General features: G+C 39.8%; 1 protein-coding gene across 2 annotated transcripts in view; it reads left to right on the forward strand.

The window, feature by feature from the left end:
• nrg2a (neuregulin 2a) overlaps positions 1–16,747 on the forward strand; it is a 59,197-nt gene that overhangs the window by 23,653 nt on the left and 18,797 nt on the right. For both annotated transcript variants that reach the window (XM_079406004.1, XM_079406005.1), the window contains exons 4-5: positions 4,483–4,603; positions 15,860–15,936. In XM_079406004.1, coding sequence (XP_079262130.1) covers positions 4,483–4,603; positions 15,860–15,936 — 198 coding nt within the window. The remainder of the gene's footprint in view (positions 1–4,482; positions 4,604–15,859; positions 15,937–16,747) is intronic.

The following is a 16,747-nucleotide window of genomic DNA, read 5'->3' on the forward strand; positions in this document are numbered from 1 at the left end:
GGGAGTCTGCACATGTTTTAAAGGCCGAGCTGGATGTTCGAGCCTCTGGATGTGGTCTTTATGAGGCTCTGAGGGCAGCTCTCACAGGAACGCTGATTTAATGTCTACGGGCTCCATCTTTCCATCCGAGGTAGCGGAGTCTTGTTGAGCGTGCTGTGTCATTAGTGCTCTGGTGGGGTAAATAGGCACTGAGACGTGCTAAAATTCTCAACGGGCATGGAGGTGCGGAATGGAACGTGCGCCTCCCAGCAACCACTGACTGTCTGTTTTTTTGGTCAGTGGTAGACTTGTTCAGGACACCTGTCTGAAAACAGTCAATATTGTTACAGTTCTGTTTGAGTAGTGTAGAAATTACACATTTTGAATGGCAAAACTTAAAAATCTTATTATTTTAATTTTATTACTATTTAACTATATTAATTTTATAACAAAGATGCCAACATTTGAGGACACTTACTGTGAAAAATATCTATAATTAAAAACTAGAAGATAAACTTGGTAGCTGAGGAAACATAGGCAACAAACAAATGTGACGCTGGGCCACAAAAATATTCATAAGGGTCAGTTTTGTGAAATTGACATTTTTACATCATCTGAAAGCTGAATAAATAAGCGTCCCGTTAATATATATTTTTTTAGGATAAGACAATATTTGGCCGAGGTACAACTATTTGAAAATCTTGAATCTGAGGGTGCAAAAAAAATCTAAATATTGAGAAAATCGCCTTTAAAGTTGAACAAAAGAAGTCCTTAGCAATGCATATTACTAATGAAAAATTAAGTTTTAATATATTGATATATATAGGAAATGTACAAAATATGTTCATGGAGCATGATCTTTACTTAAAGTCCTAATGATTTTTGTCATAAAAGAAAAATCAATAATTTTGACCCATGTATTTTTGGCTATTGCTACAAATATACCCGTGCTACTTAAGATTGGTTTAGGGGTCCAGGGTCACAAATACTGATTTTCCACACATCTGCTCTATTCACTTCAAAAATTTGCATGAGATGTTCTGTAAAATCCCTTGACCAATGGTATGTGTTTGGGGGCGTGACTATCTGGGGGCAGCAGATGTGTTCGGAAAACCTGTTTGAAAACAGTCAATATTGTTACACATTTTGAAAGTCAAAACTTAAAAATAATAAATAAATATATAAAATTAAGCGAAAAAAGCATGCATTTTATAACAAAGATGTCAACGTTTGAGGACAGGTACTGCAAAAAACATCAGTAATTAGATAAACTAGGGGTGGTGATGGCGCAGTGGATAAGACTTTGGTGTGAGAGACCCGGGTTCGAATCCACTGTGAGACACCAATGTGTCCCTGAGCAAGACACTTAACCCCCTAGTTGCTCCAGAGGTGTGCGACCTCTGACATATATAGCAATTGTAAGTCGCTTTGGATAAAAGCGTCAGCTAAATTAATAAATGTAAATGTAAACTTGTTGGCTGAGTAAACAGAGCCCACAACCAGATGTTACTGATTTTCCTCACCTCTGCTATCTTGCATGAGATGTTCTGTAAAGTCACTTGACCAATGGCGTGTGTTTCGGCGTGGGACTGTCTGGGAGCAGCAGACATGTTCTGGAAACCTGTTTGAAAACAGTAAATTTTCTTACAATTCTGTTTAATGATGCTAGGGGTAAGAAATATAAATAGAAAGTAAATATAAATATATAAAATAAATGAATGCAAAGAAGATGGGAGAGTTAAAAACAAAGTATGTATACAAAGTATTGTATAACAAAGATGTCAGTATTTGAGAACAAACTGTAAATAAAAACAAGTGAATAAACTTAGCTCAGTAAACAACTGACGTACACTCATGTTATGCAAGACCACCACAACCAAATGTTACTGATTTTCTACACCGCCTGCTGTATTCACTTCAACAAACTGGCATGAGATGTTCTGTAAGCTGTCTAGGGTTCCAGGGCCACACAATGTGATTATTATTTATACATAAATACACAACCTGACTAGACATGCACTTTCGTGAACATGAAATCAGCAAGAAAGTTCAGAAACTCTCTGTCCCTGAAATCCAAACCTTAACGGTGCTCTGATTTCCCTCATGTGATTTGATGTGGTAACATTAGTACCTCTAGATCATGTTTGATATCAGGGAGGGCCCCGATACGCATAGAGTGCACTTCCACATCTGCTAACGTTTCTCTTTTCTTGGCCTGACTATAGCCGGGTGTTCAACACGTGTATGTGTGGGGTTGCCGGGGTCCTACGACGAGCTGCTCTTGGTTGGAAATCTGCAGCTCTGGACTGCGAGATTATTTTTCATTTACAGAGAGAAAGACTAGAAGAACCAGATGCAGATTTCGTTCTTAGCTGAATTTCTAGCCTATGTTGTTGGAAGCCTGAGGCTACACTTAAGAATATTCCCTTCAAAGTTTCATTTTCACACTTTTATTTTCATTCAAAACCAGACACTCTTCAATCATGTCTGAATGCAAAGATGTAGAAAAAAGAGAAAATGTATCTATTTATCCATTGTTTTGGTTCTTTAAGATATCTTGCAGTACCGTTTGCAGTAAGAAGCATTTTGTCTCATGGAATAAGAGAGTCTGACACTGAATAGAAAATCTGCCATTTCAACCTAAAAAGGGAAGTTGTGGGATTATGTGAAATTTTACACAAAGAAATGCCGTTTAGCCAACTGATTCAACACACTTAACTGACATGTTCATGTAATCTCTCAGAAGAATAAACGTTTGGTTGGTGGTCTGCAGTGGAGGGTTTCAAACATGAATCCAGACTCGAGTAAAACAAATATTCCTGGATGTTTTCAACCTTAGATTGATGTACCATATGTGTGGCATGCTGTCCGTTACCTCAGACCATCATTTCAACTTGTCCCACAGTGTGTATAAATGAATAGGAAATGCAGTTACATTAAATATAACTGTAAAGGGAATAGTCAGTGGGATCAGAATGGCACATATGAGATCTATAGTTTGTGGAGAAATGTCTCTATTTTAGAAGAAGTCTCTTATTCTCACCAAGGCTGCATATATTTGATCAAAAATAGTTAAAAATATTAATACTGTGAAATATTATTACAATTTAAGATAACTGCTTTATACGTGTAATATCACGTAAGTTATACGTGTAATATCAAATTTGAGTTTTCAGCATCATTACTCCAGTCTTCAGTGCCTCGTGATCTTTCAGAAATCATTATAATAGGCTGATTCAAGAAACATTTCTATTATTATCAAAATTGTAAACAGTTGTGCTGCTTAATATTTTTTGTGATTCTTTTTTGATGAATAGAAAAGAAAATCTTTTTTATCTTTACTATCACTTTTGATCAGTTTATTGCACTCTGGCTGATTGGGGCATAAATTGACCTTTTTGACCCTTTATATATACAATAATATGTTTCTTGAGAAAGAGCTACTTTTGAATGGCTCTCAGTGCAGCAACATGTTTGTTTGTTTTTTGCTCCCTAATGGTGTAGTAAGAGCATCTGCCAGCAGGGGCGAACTGAGTCACACTAACCAGCAAATCTAACAACAATAGTTTGGATATCACAATATTTCTTTAATTACATAAATAACGGTGGGCTTTGATGTGGTGAAGCGATGGCATAAAAATAGCTGGAGGAGACACATTTGTCTTTTTCGTTGTGATTAGCGCGATTAAATAAGCATGTTCCTTCTAAACATTTGCTTTGAACGCCGTTTCAGCATGACAAAGATGCTCGACTGTGCGGTGCTAAACAGAAACCATTGCATGTTTGAAAAAGCATCAATTGGATGGCGATGACATGAGTGTTTGTGGACATGTTGAGTTTAACAGCGGTGAGAAACAGCATAGGTATTCACATAATGTGGCTGCGGGAAGCAGTTTGCCCTGTCAATCTTCACGTTTCTGCTTTTGATTACAAATTCAATAAACATATTCATGCGCCCCATTGTACACCCCTTGAACTGGTACCAAAGGCAAACAAACTGCTGTCAGTGTGGCCGTAATGCGATTTCGCCATTTTCTCCAGGCCTCTCATTTTTTCATACCCATGAGGTGCAGTATTCCCAAAACATGTTGAACGTTGCTCCGATAATGCGGCAGGATTACGGATCCATTCCAGACCTGTGAATCAGACGGAGCAGGTGGTGTGGGGGGGTTCCAGCGCTCACTGAAATATTTATCTTTGCCTATCGAACGTCTCGAACCTCAGCTGAGCAGCAAAGATGTACGGAGAGATTTGCGATGAAAGCCAAGGAGTCATTGTTCTAGGGAATGACTGTTATTGTAGGGAATGGGCTGAAATGTGATAAATTATTAAAGTAACATGTAATGAATGTTATCTGAGAAGCTGGCATGTGTGTTTTCGGTTCTTGCGCAACCACGTGGCTCTTCTCTTTATTGTTTACTAAGCACTCACTGAAAGCTCAGTCTTTTGTATTTTGGGTGGCATGCTGATGTCTTAAGATGTTTTTGTCTTTGTTTCCTGCAGTAACCACAACGTTATCTCCGGGTTCAGGCCACGCCAGAAGATGCAACGAGTCAGAGAAGGCCTACTGCGTGAATGGCGGCGACTGTTACTACATACATGGTATAAATCGGCTATCCTGCAAGTGAGTTTCTCTCCTGAGCCTTTTCTCTCATGTCAGTCTGTTTATACTCCTGGTGGATCACATTGTTCTTTGCCTTTTCTCTCTCTTTCTCAGTCACAGACTCTTGTTGATTACACCAATCACAATTTTATTTAAATCAAAGCGATTCTAAATAGTCACTTTCTTAAACTATGGGCATTTTTAGGTCCTGTGCACATGGGGAAAATAATAAATTAAAAATAATAATAAAAAAGCTGTTCAACAGTGTATATACATTCATCAAGGAATTTTATTTTATTTTATTTTATTTTTAAACCAATAAATGGTTTTCATCAAATTTCCATCATATTCCAAATTAACCATAACATTTTAGAATAAAAAAGGCTGGCTTCTTCATCTAGCTAATTTCAGAGTCAACATTTTATGGACTCTAAATAAACTCAGGTACATAATAATTTCATACTGGCATAGTTTAACAAAATTACAGCTTAGAAATTATATACTATAAAAAAAAAAAATCTGTTTGTAATTCAAAATAGGTGTTGTGGAGGTTTTTCTTTTTCTTTTCTTAATTTATAAGATTTAAGTTTTGTATGTAAAAGATGGAAAGTCAAGGGTAAAACAATTGAAATTACACATTAAAATTATTGAAATTATATAATATAGATAATTAAATATTGAAATTATTACAAAAGGCAGCACAAATAAAAGATGAATGCATAGTTTTTAATATGACCAATGACCATCATATATAAAAAGAAAAAGAAAAGTTGAAATGTTTGTTAAAATAATTGTGCCCATAATTAAAAAAACAGCAATATATTTAATGATGTTCTTCTACAATTTGCCTTCTTTCTGTTCTTCATAATGTTTCTAACTGAGAGATTAAGAACTGCATGCTAAGTGAAGTAAGAATCCCTAGTTCTTGGAATTCCTTGTCTCTTTCCAGCAACGACCAAATGGTATCCATCAAGTCACCCATCCTTTTCTACTTAAACTCTCTCTCTCTCTTTCTCTCCATCTTTTTCTCTATCTTTGGTCGAGTCCCTCTTGTGTCGGGGCACAGCGGGTTGACTCACTGGTGCAGATGTTGATGAGTGTGATATGACTGTAATGTGCTTGGGGAATTGAAAAAAACAGGCCTCTCGTCCTGCTCCGGTGGCCCACATTTAGCGTGCTGGAGCAATGTGCATCAAACCATTGTGAACAAATATTTACGAGAGTCAGAGTCCTCCCACAAGGTAAATAAGTTTGCTTACATTTCAATCACAGGGGAAAAGGACACAGAGGCTTTTAAATCAGGGATGCTCAGGGCATCTTGTTATGGGTCGAAAAAACATTTTCGCCCGCATTATCAAAACAAGACCAAGCCGGTTAAGTAGCTGCGAAGGGCGAGATAACAAATAAGGATGCACATGGAAACGAGTTTGTGTTTGTGCATTATATGGAGCTATTTATACAACGGGGTCTTATAGCAATGAACCGTAAGGTGTTGGTTTTCCTCTTTTTAAAAAAAAAAATCTATTTCAGACCGCATGCTGCGCCATGTTATGAGTGACCTGCTGATTTTTCAGCCCAGCTGCATGGTCTGCGCGTCTGCGTCCCTGGAATCCTGCTCGGCAAGCAAACGGCCAGGACATGGCTGCAACAGCCATTCAATAAGTTGTGTACAAATTGGAAGGAGCAATAACTCAATTGCTGCAGCTAATTCACTCATGGGTGAGGCACAGGTCCAGAAAAGTCGGATAATGCAGTCAAGGCCCTCTGGGAATTGTTGCCCCAAAGCTATCTCATTCAATATAGGCCAGACTTCCATAGGAATTACTCACCAGCTGAACAAGTCCAGCCATACAAGCTACCGCATATTTATGCCTGCCTCTTTTTCTTTAAAATACAAAGTTCCACACACATATATGGAGTGAGGGAAGAGGTAATAAATGACCCAGGCCATAATTATGTTCTTGCTGGGATGATGATGGTGGGGGGTATTTTACGGCCTGCCAAGTTACAGCAGCTCCACATCGACACCCCTGTCATGTTTACATAAGACCAGGACAGATGACAGAACTGAGGAGGAGAGAGAAATGCCAGAGGAGATTCATGGCCCGCCCCTGAGGGGGCCCCTGACTGGTATCCGGCGCTGCTTTTTCATGGCCCCCGACACCTTCTTGTGCTGAACATCAAGGACAAGTTCTGATCTGAAGACTGTAGGTTATTGAGTTTAGTGGCTAATTTACTATAATAACCTCTTCTCTTAAACAGTACATATTTGTAATTAACTACTACTATTAATCTACTATTAACCTAGAACATTAGCTAAAATTAAACAAATCAAATATCTTTAAATGGTTAGTTCACCCCAAAATGAAAATTCTGTCATTAATTACTCACCCTCATGTCATTCCAAACCCGTAAGACCTTCGTTCTTCTTCAGAACACAAATTAAGATGTTTTTGATGAAATCGGAGAGCTATCTGACCCTCCATAGACAACAACGCAACTGAAATGTTCCCAGGTCCAGAAACGTAGTAAATACATTAGTAAAACAGTCCATGTGACATCAGTGGCTCAACAGTTTTGCCATGCTACGAGAATACTTTTTTTGCGCAAAGAAAACAAAAATAACATAATTTACTCAACCATTCTTCAGAATCAGAATCAGAATGAGCTCTTATTGGCCAGGTATGTTTACACATATGAGGAATTTGTTATAGTGACAGAAGATCTACAGTGCAACAGAAAGACAGCAACATACAGGACACAGATAATAAAAGAATAATATACAAATATACAAATAGGCAATGTAGAAAAAGACAAAAGACAATATATAATATAGACAATTATGTATGTACAGTTATGATATGTGCAAATTTGAAATGAAAAAAATAAGTATGTGTGGTGAATAAATAATGTATTATAGTGTTGTGTGTTCCACTTTAATGTCAAGAAGAAACTGTTCATGTGTCTGGTCGTTCTGGTGCTCAGAGCTCTGTAGCGTCAACCACACGGTAACAGTTCAAAGAGGGAGTGTGCTGGATGTGAGGGGTCCAGAGTGATTTTGCCAGCCCTTTTGCTCACTCTGGATAAGTACAGTTTTTGGAGAGTGGGGAGGGTTGTACCAATGATTCGCTCAGCAGTCCGAACTACCCTCCGTAGTCTTCTGAGGTCAGATTTGGTAGCTGAGCTGAACCAGACAGTTATTGAAGGACAGAGGACGGATTCAATGATGACAGAGTAGAACTGTATCAGCAGCTCCTGTGGCAGGTTGAACTTCCTCAGCTGGTGAAGGAAGTACAGCCTCTGCTGGGCCTTTTTCATAATGGACTCAATGTGATTGTCCCACTTCAGGTCCTGAGAGATTGTGGTGCCCAGGAATCTGAATGACTCCACTGCAGTCATAGTGCTGTTCATGATGGTGAGTGGGGGGAGTGCAGGGGGTTTCTCCTGAAGTCCACGGTCATCTCCACAGTTTTGAGCGTGTTAAGCTCCAGGTTGTTAAGACTGCACCAGACAGCCAGCTCCTTAACCTCCTGTCTGTAAGCAGACTCATCACCATCCTGGATGAGGCTGATCAGTGTGGTGTTGTCTGCAAACTTCAGGAGCTTGACAGGGGTGTCTTTAGATGTGCAGTCATTGGTGTAGAGGGAGAAGAGCAGTGGGGAGAGAACGCAGCCCTGAAGAGCTCCAGTGCTGATTGTGCGGGTGCTGGATGAGAATTTTCCCAGCCTCACTAGCTGCTGCCTGTCTGTCAGGAAGCTGGTGATCCACTGACAGACGGAGCTGGGCACGGAGAGCTGAGTTAGTTTATTCTGAAGGGTGTTTGGAATGATGGTGTTAAAAGCGGAGCTGAAGTCTACAAACAGGATCCTCACATAAGTCCCTGGTCTGTCCAGATGCTGCAGGATGAAGTGCAGTCCCATGTTGACTGCATCATCCACAGACCTGTTTACTCTGTAGGCAGACTGCAGGGGATCCAGTAAGTGTCCAGTGGAGGCCTTCAGATAAGCCAAAACCAGTCTTTCAAATGATTTAATGGCCACAGACCTTAGAGCCAGAGGGCTGTAGTCATTAAGTCCAGTAATTTTGGGTTTCTTTGGGACGGAGATGATGGTAGAGCGTTTGAAGCATGAGGGGACTTCGCACAGCTCCAGTGATCTGTTGAAGATGGGGGCCAGCTGGTCAGCACAGGTGACACACCGTCTGGGCCTTGTGCTTTCCTTCTTTTGTTCTTTCTGAAGATCTGGTGCACGTCATCTTCACTGACCTGAATTGCAGGTGTGGGGGAGAGGGGGGTTGCAGGAGGTGTTAATGGTTGTGTGGAGAGGTGTTCAGGGCAGGTGTGGGGTGATTTTTCAAACCTACAGTAGAACTCATTCAGATCGTCTGCCATTTGTTGATTCTCCAGTGTGCTGGGGGATGATGTCTTGTAACTGGTGATATCTTTCATACCTTTCCACACTAAAGCAGAATCACTGGAAGATAATTTGTTCCTTAATATCCTTAACATATAACGGTTCGTCCCCTCCTGGAAATGCGCAACCCTGCACCGTAACATTCAAACTGAGGAGGGAGGGTGGGGGCTCTGGAGGAGGACGTGGTGTAGTGGAGGGTGGGAGGAGCCAATGGGAAGCCAGGAGCAGGAGGAGTCAGATGAAGATCCAGAGACCAGCCAGGATGAGGCCCCAGGTCGGAGTCGAGGGAGGGAGGAGCCAGGGTGGAGAAGGCCTTGACGACACCCTGGGGATGACTGACGGAGATGGAACCGATGGAAGGGGAGCCCAGGATGGAGCCGAACAGATGGAGAGCCAGGGTGACATCGAGGATCCGGAGCACCTAGGCGGAGCCAGCTGCTCAGGTGACTGAGGCGGGGGTCTGGAATGCCACGGCAGAGCTGGAGTGACGGAGGACGAAGGTGGAGCTGAAGGGAAGAAGGAGCCTGACAGACGCGGAGGGGCGGAGTGACAAGGCGTAGCCAGAGGAGTGGAGTCCCAAGGCGGCTGATGGTCGACGACTGACCAAGGCGTAGCCGGAGGGACGAGGGAGCCCGGTGGAGCTGGTGGGAGGACAGGCCACGGTGGAGACGAGGGAGCTATGAGCCAAGGTGGAGCCGATGGTTCGAAGGACCGAGATGGAGTCCAGGGCTCGGAGGCTGGAGGTGGAGACAGGGAATCCTCATGCCTTGGCAGAGCTGGAGGCTGGAAGTCCCAAGGCGATGGATCAGAGCACCCAGCTGGCGCAGACTGAGGGTGAGCTGAGGGGCTGACAGGCACCAGAGGGACTTGGACTGAGGAACTGACCAGTTTAAGAGGAGGCGGGAGAGGGAGTCTGGGAGGGAACACAGGAGGACTTGAGCTGGGCAGAACCAGCGGAGACGCAGGAGATTCAGGGCTGGACGGGACCAGCGGAGACACAAGCATTGGGTAATACCTCCCCAAAGCAGTCTATCAAATCCACTTTAAAGAGGTCCATAAGTTCCTCAATATATTGTCCAGTGGCCAGTTGCAGCTCACCCTCAGCGGCGGGAGTGTGGGCGGGGCTTCCCTCCAAGCCCTCGATCTCCACTAAAACTCCCTGAACAGACGATGTTGCCGGCTCAGGCTCCGGGGTGACAATTGGCTCAGTCGTGGGTTTCAGCTCTGGCTCATGCGTCACGGCAGGCTCAGGCTCTCCGTCTGGAGTGGGCTCAGGCGATATCTCCGTACAGCGGGATGACTGCTAGCTGGTCACTGGTTTGGGAGTGGGGCTGGAGATGTCCTCATCAGCGGAGTAGACAGAGAAGAATAGTACATTCTTCTCCAGCACCCACTCCACAAATGCGACGAAATTGTCCCTGGGACCGTCTGCTGGAACGCGTGCCTTCGATCGCTCACTCAGGCTGGCATGGTAGAATACACAGAGCGAGCGATCAGGGTAATGGCTCAGGCACGCGAAATGTAAAAAGTCCTGTGTGTGGTCCTCCAGCGGACGGTCACCCTGCTATATCGGGATTGTCCAAGGTGACAGCGAGTGGGGGGAAAAAAGAAACAAAAAACGCAGCAAAAAAAAAACTGTATTGGTCCGATCTTCTGTCACAGGTTGATGAGGCACAATCACAAGAAGACGAAGGAAATAAATAAAAGGTATTTTAATTAGTAAATCCAGGAAACAGGCAAGTATAACAGCATAATATGGACGAGAACGGACGAAGATTAAGAGAGAACAGAGGACTTATAAAGCATGAACCAAACAAAGGAAACTAAGATAATTAAGACAACAAGTGAACTGAATGACTAATTAAACAGAATGGGGAAAACTAGGTCACAGGAGGAACAGAAAACCACAGACATATAACAAATACATTCTTTAAAATATTTAAAGGTGTCATCGGATGCCCATTTTCCACAAGTTGATATGATTCTTTAGGGTCTTAATGAAAAGTCTATAACATACTTTGGTTAAAATTTATCAATGGTAGTGTAAAACAACACCCTTTTTACCCTGTCAAAACCAGCTCTGTTTTCAGGAAGCCATTTTAGTCCATGTTCCTTTAAATGCTAACGAGCTCTGCTGACCCCGCCCCTCACACAGACAGACATCTGAGATCAGCTTGATATGAGAAAGGGGAAATGATTTAACGAGATTAAAAAAAAAAAAACACTGGGTGGATCTTTATAATTATAGGGTGGTTGTAAACACGCACTGCCAACACACATTTCAAACAACTTGTAAAAGTGCATGTGGCATCCGATGACCCCTTTAATCATTTTAATACATTTTTGGTCTATTTCTACTGCACAACGATAAAGCAAGTAAATCATCTGGTTATATTTTACATTTGAACAAAAAAAAAAAACTGCGTTCATCAAGCTCCAACTTTAATCCTACCAGTTTTTGTAAGACAGCAACAGCTATTTTTCTTTAATTAAATGAAAGTATAAGTTTATCACTAATCACAATTAGCTAGTTCTGTTCTGAATTTGTAACCCTGTTCCCCATTCTGTCTTTAAAACAATATTTATTTGATTAAATGTTATTAATTTTGTATTTAATGTTTATTACTAGAAAACTACAGAATCTGGGTTTAAAACCATAATTTACATGTCACAGGGCTGCAAAAATGTCAAACCTCATATAAAACGGACAGAAAATAAAACCGCTGATATTATTAATATTTAGCTTGACCTCCTGAGGTTGACGATCAACAACCTAAGTGCCTCCTTTCACTGACCATTTGTTGAAGAAACGAAAACTTCAATTTCTAAGAGCTTCAGGCACTTTTGTGTACTCTGTTCGTGGAAAGCGCCATTAAACTTTCCAAATATTAGTGCATGAAAACAGCTGCTTCGAAAGTGGGGTTTTTTTAGTACTTTTTCTTCAGACCAGATGCATCCTTGATTATGCAACACAATGAAGATCAAGAGAATGCGCTTTATTTCCATGAGAATGTCATTTAGGTATGACGTGTGTGCTGGATAAATTCGACATTCTTTGATTGATTCGGACAGATTCACAAGCTGCATAGAAGTGACGCAAAGCCTTCTGGGTCAGAATGGACTCTTCAGCCTCTCAGTTTACAGAGTTACAGTGACCTGATCAATGACTTCACATGACTCATGGCAGCTTTCAACTACAGCCTTACAGTAAAGCTTTAAATAATTGACTAAATAGTTATATAAAGAAAACAGATTAGCAGAATGACAAAGCATGAAGGTTAAGCAAATATAGTACAAATGCATTTCAGCCTTTTGAGGATTTGGGTTAATATTTGTGTGTGATTTGCTAGTGGTGCTGGTTAGAGACTGATGTATGTTTTGAACAGGATTAGATGTTATAATAGCAGACTGAGGGAGCTATTATTAGAGGGTTTTTTTGTGTGTGTTTGCAGTGCTTTCTATTACACAGTGTATTGCATTGTAAATGTTAATGGCTGTTGTTGACTTGCAGATTTTTCTACCCAGTCTGTCTCTGGGTAGAAATTGCTGGGTAGAAATTGCACCCATTGGTTTAATAGAACATTTTTGACTGAACATTTACTGTATATAATGTGCGAAACCACTGTTTAGAAAAGTTTTTCTAGTGAAAATGTTCCTTAAAACAAGGTTAATGTACTTGAGAAGCAAAATTGTAACAGTATGTGTGCATTCAAATAATATATTGTTATAATATATTGAATGAAGTGTATTTTTCTCAACCCATTAGCAAATTGCTATTTATACTTAAACCAAGAACTGTATGCCAGTGGTGTTAAACTTAATTGAATATATATTATCTTACTATTAGTGCTGGGAAACAATTAACCACGAATAATTGCATCCAACATATACGTTTTTGTTTATAATATATGTGTGTGTACTGTGTATATTTATTAATATAGCCTATATACAAAGACACGCATCTGCACTGGCTTGTTGCCATGTTGAATCTTCCCAGTGTGGTAATGGTTCGGCTTCAGTAGATTTGCTGTGTTGTGCGATATATGGTTTGGCCACCTGGAGCTGGATTCTTGGAACTGGTATCTGTGTTCCTGATGTCTAGGATTGTTTGAAATATCATGATGTTTATCTTCTACAGCCCAGTTCTCTCTCACCGCCTTTGTAGACTTTCATTAAACAGAGTATATCGGCTTCTGCTGCCAGTGAGAGAGAGAGACAGGGAAAGAGAGGGAATGAAAAATGCATGTCCAGAGCTGAGGAGGATGCACTCAGGGGTTGGGAAAGGGGAAAGACTGGAGGAAACAAACAGCGTATGAAGAAAAGAGAATAATGCAAAGGATGCATAAGAAATGAAGCAACTGGGAGAATGGAGCAGGTGTCTATGACTGTAAATATTAATAGATAATTAATAGACCAGTCAAAATTTTGGATACATCAAATTTTTATTATAAACTTTTTATTTATTATTAATTATGACTTTATTGCTTAAAGACTACAAAATTGAGATTTAAGTGGTGTTTGCTTTCAAGTTTCAAATTTTGTTAATCAGGCAGCTAAAAATGAAAAATCTCTTTATGAAATGAATAGAAAATAAAACCTGTTATACTATATTTAGTTTGACCTCCTGAGGTTGATGAGCTTTATTATTTACTATTATTAGTAGTAGCAGTAGTAGTAGTAGTAATTGTAGTAGTAATGGATTTATTATTCTAAAATGTGTAAAATAATAAAAAACATTAACCATTATAAAGCCATTATTAATCATAAATACATATAAATGTATTAATAATAAGTATCAGTAACAAGTAATAAAGTCTTTGTCTTTTTAAATCTTTGAAAATTAATATAATAATATATTATTAATAATAAATCATTTAAATAATAAAGCCAGTTCATGCTGGGATGCTTATTATTTATGTTTTTATTTTTTTATAGTTTTTGTGAGAAAGTTTAGCTATTTGTATTTCATGATTTATTTATTTATTATTGATATTAAAGAAAATAATTATATTTTAATAATAAGTAAAATAAGTAATAAAGTCAGTGCATCCTGTGATGCTTTTTAAATGTTTGAAAATTAATTGAATAATATATTATGAATACTAATTCATATAAATAGTAAAGCCAGTTAATCCTGGAATTTTTTTTAAATGTTTGAAAATTAATATAATAATATACAGTATCATTAATAATAATTCATATAAATAGTAAAGTCAGTTCATCCTGGGATGCTTTTTAAATGTTTAATAGTGAAAAAGTTTAGCTGTTTGTCTTTAATGATCCATTTATTTCATTTATTTTTTCTTTTTGTTAAGAAATATAACACAGTTTATTTATTTAAGGTGTTTTGAAGATCATAAAAAAGTCAAAATTTTTGATTGATACATTAACTCTTCAACCAACCTGAAAATATCACCATATTACCGCATTTCTTCACGGTAAAGACACAAGGACAAGTCTGAAACCATACGCTTTAGGCAAACAATGAACATAGACATAACAGGATCTGTTCTTCATTTGGAGAAAGGAATGAATGAAGTTGAGGAGTTGAAACCCCAGAGGTGCTCTCCTGAGAGACACACGTGTGCGCACACGTCGCTCCGTCCCTCTGGCGCTCTCCAGCAGGAGAACATTGTTTCCATGACCTCTGACCCCCTCAGCGGCGTACATGTTACTTAAAGCATGTCTGTGCTTCGGTGCACCCCAGCTTGCTTTCTCCTAAAGACTACAACAGCTTGCGGTCTCTCATCATCTCACTGTAGTTAACACTGGCGTGTTTAACCGTGTGCCAGGCGGTGACACAGCTCAGTAGCAGCGCAGTGAAGAGGTTACGGCCTCAACCTTGCCTCATTTTACACTCTATAAACTCACCGGTGCTTCGTGTGTGTGCTGCATGTATTGTGTCTTGCATAATGCCTCACATCCTACTTCAAAAGCCAAGCATAAAAGCTTTTTTTTTTACTTTTACAGGGCCTTGTATGTACTACTTTAAACATAAATCTCACTAAACGTAGTTAGATTTAGGCTTAAAACAAGAATGAAACATGTTCTCTGAAAACAAAGTTTTATATATATTGCACAATTTTGCTTCTTAAGTATAATGGTCTTTTTACTGGAAAACTAAATAAATGAGATCCACGATTCACTCGTGCCTCTGGCGGTCCAACTTGGGAAGCGCAGGGATATGGCATTCAGCAGAGAAGCTGGTGACAAAAGATAACGCTCCCTCTCACTTTCTGTTTGTCCTGGAAATTGAAGGTGGCCATTCATCAGTGATAGCTGACTAGAGCAGTTACCGAGTTAGAGGAATTAACGGTGTGAAAACATTACCCCCATATCGCTCATTACGCACTGATGAGCCGTAATTTGTTTACTGGAATAACATGAATAAGCCTAATTGGCCAATCAAATCCATGAATGAGAGCCATGTCATAATCAGGCGACCGTATTAGAGATGTGTTGCTTATGGGCTGAGATACAGCTTCAGCTGTTTGTGTTTGCAGAACATGTGGCTGCTTCATGACAGCTTATGTATACTGGACCAACTGTAAAATCATTTTCAATCAGTTTTATTTCTTGTTTTCCAGTAAAAATACTAAAAACCACTCTGACAACAAGATCAATTTACTTGAGAAGCAAAAATTTGTAATATCATGGCAAATATTTTTCCCCTTTGCTTTAAGTATAACAGTTTGTAAGATTACCAACATGAAAAACAAATAGATATACACTACCATTCAAAAATTTGGGGTCAGTTTGATTTTGTGCCGCTGTGTTTATGACCTCGCTGTGCATAAATCCTTCAGTGTGTGAGTGTGTTTGGTGTATATCTGTGTGTCATCTTTTCCACCTCTCCTTCCCCCAGATGTCCGGACGGATACTTCGGCCAGCGGTGCTTGCAGACAGAGCCCCTGAAGTTATACATGCCCAAACCTAATAAAAGTATGTTGACTTGAGATGCACAGCCGCAAACAGAGGACCAGCTGTCACTGGGTTACCACTGTTGTCCCTCCCTTACCTCCTTCCACCTCCCAAGGCTTGCTGGCTTAAGTCTGTCCTGAAATAGACACAGTGGTGCCTCCAGTGGGATCCTCTGCTTCTGCTGTACATAATTGTGCTGTTGTCCTAATGTTCTCTCTGCTTTCTTTTTCCCCTCTCTTTCTCTCTCTCTCTCTCTTTTGCGTTCACCCTCTCTTCTTTCTCTTGCATCTTTTCTCTCTGCTCGACACTCTCTCCCTCTCTCTTTCTTTCTTTGGTTTTGTCTCCTTCCATCAGGTGTCCAAATGACTTTACTGGTGATCGCTGTCAAACCTACGTTATGGCCAGTTTCTACCGTATGTCCATTTCTTCTTCTGTCTGTCTGTTTTGTTTGCATGCTGAAACTGAAGATGTGGAATGTGGTTCTGTAATGGTTAATAATCTACTTCTTGTTCTAACAAAATCTGTTTTTTAACAATTAATCAGATTTATTTGGTCCAGTGTGCCATTCACCCATTGCATCATTGGTTAATTGATTCTACATTATCTCGTAACATCCAAGTGATGCATGTTTTCAAGTATGAATGCATGTTTTTTAATAAATTAAACTGTAACTTAGTTATAATTATAATGGCAATAAAGCAACCCTAATTATATGCTGCATCGTACTTTAACATGTATAACAGAAATATAGTTACTGTCAGTTTACTAACAATAAACACATGCTATAGATTGTCCAACTAGAAAATAATGTGAATGGTCAGCTAATAATTAT

The sequence above is a fragment of the Barbus barbus genome (genome assembly GCF_936440315.1).
Source record: "Barbus barbus genome assembly, chromosome: 43".
NCBI lineage: Eukaryota > Metazoa > Chordata > Actinopteri > Cypriniformes > Cyprinidae > Barbus > Barbus barbus.